The 7247-nt window shown below is 45.5% G+C and overlaps 2 protein-coding genes across 2 annotated transcripts; one reads left to right on the top strand and one right to left on the bottom strand.

Annotated features, from left to right (window-relative positions):
* Window positions 1-1072: 1072 nt before the first annotated feature.
* CCR75_002127 (uncharacterized protein) lies at window positions 1073-3676 on the bottom strand (the record flags this gene model as incomplete). Its single annotated transcript, XM_067960227.1, has 1 exon — window positions 1073-3676. The coding sequence occupies one exon, from the start codon at window positions 3674-3676 to the stop codon at window positions 1073-1075; it is 2604 nt and encodes an 867-aa protein (XP_067814543.1).
* A 614-nt stretch (window positions 3677-4290) lies between these two features.
* Window positions 4291-6172, top strand: CCR75_002128 (uncharacterized protein). The gene is made up of 5 exons (XM_067960228.1): window positions 4291-5093; window positions 5169-5308; window positions 5368-5560; window positions 5618-5695; window positions 5775-6172. The coding sequence occupies exons 1-5, from the start codon at window positions 4386-4388 to the stop codon at window positions 6024-6026; spliced, it is 1371 nt and encodes a 456-aa protein (XP_067814538.1). The 5' UTR covers window positions 4291-4385; the 3' UTR covers window positions 6027-6172.
* Window positions 6173-7247: the final 1075 nt, after the last annotated feature.

Genomic DNA, 7247 nt, shown 5'->3' with positions numbered 1-7247 from the left:
AGCCCTGCCACCTCCCGATGATGTTCGGAGAGGTGGGGAAAATGAGCCCAATCAATATTGAGGCTCATCCTCACGTACACACGCAGAGATGCGGGTCGTGGGAAGGATTTCAAGTGCTACCAAGTGTAGGCGGGCACGTCGTAATGCGGCCACGCTCTACTTAGACACACACCCTAGCACAGCGAGGAAGCGGTTTAACCTGCTTCTCTTGCGTGCAGTGAGGTAGTTGTGGTGGGCGCGTTAGCGACCTCACCCAACACACTAAGTACTTTGATTAAGAGTCGTCACGAGAGCGGTAATCCGGCTTCTCGTGCGCACTTACCAAGTAGGAAGTAGTTTTCAGACTGATTTATATTTTATAGAATTAAATACAAATACCTATTTTTAACAATTAAAATGTTATCTCTATAGATAACATTTGATATGTATTGCGAGCGTATCTTTCTAGATACCTCGCGTAACGGATGACGCTAGCCGTCATCACGGATGACGCTGGGCGTCATCCCTCCTAATGTGAATGCACCCATGTGCATCACATCCACAAGGGTTGGTCACAAATATGCACCACACCCGATTGTTGGGTCTAATTACTATTATTTAGTAATTGACCATCCCCTTAAGAACACCAATTGTACTTAACGGGGACTGTGTATCATTAGGGCAACTTTAGCCCGTTCCATAAGATTTCTAGTCGGATGGGTTCCGAAATAAAGTTGAGGCTTAGAATTACAATCATTCTGGCCCTTTTTAGTACACATCAATAAATAATCTAATCTCAGTGCATTAATTGTTTGCCGAACTGCAGCATGTAGGACATTCCATTAGTTAAGGAAGGCAGCCGGAGAAGCATTCTGGGCATAAAATAGGGCGCTAACGCTTTATTAAAAAAGGTTATTGTGTACAAGAAATAAGGCGCCGGACGAGACCCCACGCTACAATAAGCTTCTCTACTTTCAGATAGTATATAATTCTTCCAGTATCGGTAATGAATTTCCACTTTCCCTTGCGACAGCACACGCCGTCAGGAGGTATCAATTCTCGCATCTATCGTTAGTTGCTTGAACTGTTTTTTTCATCTCCATACAGTCATATTCGTGTTGTACCGATGCTGATTGGTATCCTCATTTTCATTTGACCCAAACCCACCCAGAGGTAGCACATGCAGCTTGCAAAGCATACAAGGAGCGTTTTGGCAACTTATCTGATGCAATCGACACCACTCGCTGTCTTGGCCCACAACAAATTTATCACAAAAATCGTGACGACATCTTGCAGCCATTGCATGGTTCGTACAACCGCTGTAATTTCTTTCAGCGCTGTACATACATCCTTCAAATGCGCACTGCTGACGAAATGCATGAAATTCGCAAAATTGCTGGTGACTCACCAGGTTTTCACACCCTGGCTGCCAACAAAAGGTAGCTTTGGAATGAGCTAAACATAACAAAGTGCCACTGCAGGCGACTTGCGCACAGCTAGGAAATTGGCAACCTGTAACTGGCTGAGTAAATCCCGTCTGTGCGACACCAAGGACGTAGCTGCTCAGCGGTCCACTCAATGACGGATCTGGCTGAGTTTGGCCTTCATGTGAGCGATAGTGACGTTTGCACAAGTTTTGGTGCTGTGTCTGCTTTCCACATCCATCTACTTCACAGTAATATTTTTTCATCGTATCGGAATTTGTAGGTGTTGCCTGTCTGTCTTCCGCCACTGTAGCAGCAACAGCTGCTGCTTCTGCGAGCTCTTGTTCATGCCGCAATTGTTGCGTTTGAGAATCCAGCTTCAAGCTTTCTACAGATAACATTCCTGTTCTAAGTGCACGAAGATGTGTTAAACATAGCCCATCACGGACAAACGATTGTCCACAACCGCCAACGCGACATAATAAAGCCTTTTCGACAGATTGAGCTGTACTACCATTTGGATATCCACCAGATGAGTTAATGTTGTTTGATCCCGAGAGCGATGAAAAGAGCCGTTGACAGGCTTCGCAGTATTCTCGATCGTAGCTCTCACGATCGCACATCGGATTCGTGCACTTTGTGTGAGTGTGGGCCATCGACGTCAAGCCATTTGAAAGGGACGGTCCAGAGCCTTGAGTTTTTTCACTCATCGCGACAAATTCTGGCTTTGTGACACTTTCCACGGCATTTGAAAAGTGGCCACTTCGTTCTCCCGATAAAAAGGAATCATCATAGCAGTCTTGAACCTGTGGCAAATTTTGATTTTCTTTCTGATGCTTCGCACACATTCCGGAAGCATATGAAACATTGCTACAGCCCGAGTTTCCGCAAAAGCTCCGTATATTAGCGTGTACATTGCCCTTATTCGTACCTCCTCGTCTTATCTTTCGCGAATCTTTCTTATCCTTTAAATCCGCGGTAGGAGCTACGGAAGCCACATTGCCTTTTTGCAAGTGGTTTTTTTCATAGTAATGCGTTGTACAGAGTCGATCTCGTTGCGAATTTTTCGAGCAATTCTCGTGTGAGCAGCGCCGTATTTCTTTTTGTATCCTGCTTAAAATTTCTTCGTAGCTTTCACTAGCCCCCGGTCGGTCGGCCAATTCGCGAGCTTGTTTCATTATAAGATTCCCATGAGTTCGACATAAATGATGCCGCTGGGAATGCTTATTACAGTCAGGATAGCTACACATTGTGTACGCACTATTAAGGCGGCGTTTATTAATGTGCGGTGGCAAGCGTCCAGTTGCCATCAATAATTTTTCATGCCCACGGCAGTAGCCACGGCCTTGGTCGTTCTTAAAGCACCCGGAAATTCGACACACGGGTACATTCTGAGAGCGTGCATCCAAGATTTTTTGAAGCGCTTCTTTTCCAAGCGCTGTGTGCGTGACACACATGGCAGCTTGTTCCATGGCCTTATCCCGACAACCAGGAAAGCCACAAGGCGCGACAATCACGTGTCGATTACAGAAATTGCCATAGGACTGCGATACGCGTGCTCGATTTGGACAATCATGGAATTGGCATCGCTCGCTGCGATCTTTAAAAGGCTTGCCTGCTTGGAAATCCGAATCATTCGATGCTTCGCTAAATTGGCTGTACGCAGCGTCTACCAATGCTTTGGTTGCGACGTCAGACAACAGTGGACGGGCCTTCTTGGTCTTTCGATTTGACGTTAAGCGAGTTTGCGATGGCTCTATAGGCGTACTAGGTGGTCTTGATGGCACTGGTGTCATCACTACCGCTGAGGAAAATGCGTCTGTAGTTCCTGTCGAAGTCCCTACTGATGCCGTCATATTCTCATGGAACGAATTCACGTCAAAATTGGCCATGTTCATTTCGGGCGTTGCATCTGGTGAAGCTCTTCCGGTTACCGCGTTTGAATTTGAATCGGCATCGAGAATGCCTCCAAGTTCCTCCAATTCCAAACTATTGTCGTGCCGTCCTTGTTTTGTATAGCTAAAAGTGCTAAGTCCGGTTGGCGGCTGCCAGTAGAGTCCCTGCATAGAAATTAATTGCTGCGTCGGCTGGTGGTGGTGACTGTAGCTTCGAATTGGAGGCTCCATTGGAATCGAATACTGCAAATAGCTCGTGGAGTGCAGCTGTTGCTGTTGCGGGTAAGGGGGAGCTGCTTGAACTGCGAATGGACCCATTAGTGAACGCTGTGGCCCACCGCTGCCACCAACGTTCTCGACTGGTCGTCTCTGCTGCATCGTGTAGCTGGAGGTGCTTTCCACAAGGGCTTCTAGGGGGGAACACACTTACCCCTTGCGTAAACACAAATGTTTGTACTGTGGTGGCGGTCAGCAAATCGGGCGGGTGGACCAATTGTTTATCTTGGGTTGGGTATTCTCCGCATTCTTTTAAAATGTCCCTACTAATTGGTCAAATTCTGCAACGCATTTGTGTGATTTATAGTACTTAATTTGATAACGTCGATTTTTGGTAGCCGGACGCCAATTCTACAGGCTACCGAATATCGAAACACATTTTAGGAATTAAACTAATCGAAATAATTTTTAGTTGCGCGTAAATGCAACGGCATTGCTTAGCTTATCAAGCTGGGCGGCTACAAGTTGCTCACAACGCATCTCGAAGGATTGAAACTTAAAAACCAGCGATAGAGCTAGTACCACCTGTCTTGCAGACTATAAAACAGCAGAAGCTGCTGTCCAATTTATCTATCGTCATGACACGCTCTAAAAATATTTCGAAGAACGAACGGATGTGATCAAGTAAACATTGATGTCACACGGCAAAATCTCAAATTTTAAAATATAGCATTTTAATTGTAGAGAAAAGCTTTTGTGCTATACAAGTAAGTGTTTTCTACAGAACTTACCTCTTCAACTTGAGGCAGCCGTCGTCGTAGTGGCTCCCCAGCCAGCCATAGCGATAAAGCGACTTTACTCGGCCTTCTTTATGAAGAAGCATCGCCAGAGTCCTTTACAGCTTACGGCTTCCGCACTCGAGCTGCACAACGAGACACACAAGTCGCAGATGCAGCCGCAAAAGGTGTGTCCATATGGTGATGGTGGCGGACGACGACCCCATATAGAGGAAGAGTCGATTCACGAGGCAAAGCGACACAATAATGCTAGGCGTCAGGAGCTGCATCAGATGGCAGTAAGTTATACTGATTATAAAACCGATCTGAAGGCAGCGTGTCGAGCAGCAGCTCGGGCTTTTCTTCTAGCATATGGAGCGAAAACCTTTACAGCTGTGCTGCTTGCTTATAAAAGGGGGATTCACCGAAAATCAAGCTATACCGATGTAGTCAAAGTGCTGCTTTTGGAGGATAATCTCCGCTTTGGGGCTTTGTTTGGGAGCTTGGTTGGGATCTTTCGAGCCACGGAACTCATGACGCGACTAGCACGAGGCGGTAAAAGAGATGCTGCAAGTTTAGCTTTTGCCGGAGCATTTTCTGGTCTAGCGCTGCTACTAGACACCCCGTCGAGGCGCAGCACCATTTCGTTGTACATGTTTGTACGGATGCTTGACGTGGTGTGCCGCCATTTGATGTCGATTGGCTTCATTTCGACGTGGCAAAACTCAACAGAGGTGTTGTTTGCCTTAACCAATGCTGCCATAATGTATGCATTCGTCGTAGATCCGACATTGTTGCCGAAGGTATGTAGGATTTATTGCTGCCAGTGAAGTCTATATCTGCCCATGATCCTAATCCACTATTTTGCATATGTACAGAGTTACTACCTGTGGATTTGCCATATTGGTGCAGTTACTCACCAGGGTTTAGAATACACTTTACGTCACCGCATGCAAGGCCAACTCGACGCTTGTGGAGTTCCGCTTCCATTTCGCTTGTGTCAACCTCACTACCACATGTACGCCATGATATTGGCAGTAAAACTTCATTGCATCCGCTCATTTCCCATGTGGTTAGCGAGTCGTGTGTAACACACGCCATCAAGGAATGGATAAAAGGGTTAGGAAGATCTTTACAAATCTATTTGCCGGTACACTTCCTTCCCGCAATTTTTATGCGATTTCAAAAACTTCAAGGAGCTCCAGTGTCTACAACAGCACGGATTTGTTATGCAGCACTTTGCTCATCAGCATTCCTTACGTCATACCAGGTTCGTTGACTGAGCGAAATGTATTATCGTAGTGTTATTAAATTGTTTCGTGTTTAGACATTGGTAAAACTCGTCGTTTGCACGGCCCGTAATGCCTTTCACCGTGACTTCGCCGCAACATCACTGGTTGCTGGGGTTCGTTACGTACTTGCTATTTCATTGAACGGTCCCAATATTTATCTTGCTAATATTTACAATGTCGTGTACTGATCAGCTCGCAACGAGCGGAGCTCTAGTTTTCGAGCATCCCAAGCGCCGCTTTGAACTCATGTTGTATTGCTTCACGCGCGCACTCGATATTGTGTGGCAACTATCAAAACGCCGCGGGCTTGTGCGCTATATTAAGCATAGTGAAGTAGTGGTATTTTGCTTCTCGATGTCGCTAATCATGTCCAGCCCCACACGTTATTTGAAGCCAACATATCTGCAGATCCTGAGATTTATTTTTGGCAGAAACATTATTTGAAAATCGACGGTTTGTCAAGAAAAAATCTAAAATTCAGATGTTTTGGTGCTCGCGCCATTTTTTTTCGCTACTTGCGTTTTTCCAGATTAAAAAAAAAAACTTATGAGCAATGAACAAAGAAAGTCATTGGTGTTGACCTGGGTATATGAGCGTATTTTACTAACTTCATTGACTGCTAACGGTCGAATAACTTATGCTTAAGAAGACGTACGGTTAAAATCTCGCCTGTGCCAGGTGTTCGCTTAGGATGCACGTTGCAGCTTTGAGCGCTTGCAAACACTAATGCAAGGCGGCACGATTTCTCCGCTTACGCCTCACCGCGCGCATTTTTGTTTGTAAAATTACTTGAGAATTCCATACATTTTTAACCTTCCAAATAAAATTTCGGTACAACTGAAGCATTGGATTACGGCATCATCTAAACTTCTTTGCCTTCGGACGAATGTTCACGTGGCTTGTAGCCACCACCATTATGCCAGTTATCGTATGGTATACAGGGAAGATAAAAGGTATAGCAGAAATTCTAATTTGCTTACAGGTGTTGAGGCAAACATTTATTACGTGTGTTAGTAACCGTTTGCTAGATTCAGCTTGTATTGTGTGACGGGCTAAAGTTGCCCTAATGTTACACAGTCCCCGTTAAGTACATTTGGTGTACTTAAGGGGATGGTCAATTACTAAATAATAGTAATTAGACCCAACACTCGGGTGTGGTGCACATTTGTGACCAACCCTTGTGGATGTGATGCACATGGGTGCATTCACATTAGGAGGGATGACGCCCAGCGTCATCCGTGATGACGGCTAGCGTCATCCGTTACGCGAGGTATCTATAAAGATACGCTCGCAATACATATTAAATGATATCTATAGAGATAACATTTTAATTGGTAAAAATAGGTATTTGTATTTAATTCTATTAAATATAAATCAGTCTGAAAACTACTTCCTACTTGGTAAGTGCGCACGAGGAGACGGATTACCGCTCCCGTGACGACACTTTACCAGAGTTCTTAGTGTGTTGGGTGAGGTCGCTTGCGCGCCCACCACAACTACCTCACTGCACGCAAGAGAAGCAGGTTTAACCGCTTCCTCGCTGTGCTAGGGTGTGTGCTTAAGTAGAGCGTGGCCGCATTACGACGTGCCCGCCTACACTTGGTAGCACTTGAAATCCTTCCCACGACCCGCATCTCTGCGTGTGTACGTGAGGATGAGCCTCAA

The sequence above is a fragment of the Bremia lactucae genome, assembly GCF_004359215.1.
Source record: "Bremia lactucae strain SF5 chromosome Unknown BlacSF5_NotPlaced_200_SHOA01000120.1_2678225bp, whole genome shotgun sequence".
NCBI lineage: Eukaryota > Oomycota > Peronosporomycetes > Peronosporales > Peronosporaceae > Bremia > Bremia lactucae.
The sequence above is the reverse complement of the archived record's forward strand: the minus strand, read 5'-3'. Positions and strand labels throughout refer to the sequence as shown.

What these genes read in the sequence shown, in the direction of transcription:
- CCR75_002128 (XM_067960228.1), top strand. Translation starts at nt 4,386, where the DNA reads ATGAAGAAGCATCGCCAGAGTCCTTTACAGCTTACGGCTTCCGCACTC. An exon ending in ATCCGACATTGTTGCCGAAG is followed by an intron (nt 5,094 to 5,168) that starts GTATGTAGGATT and finishes GCATATGTACAG; the next exon opens with AGTTACTACCTGTGGATTTG. An exon ending in CATTCCTTACGTCATACCAG is followed by an intron (nt 5,561 to 5,617) that starts GTTCGTTGACTG and finishes TTTCGTGTTTAG; the next exon opens with ACATTGGTAAAACTCGTCGT.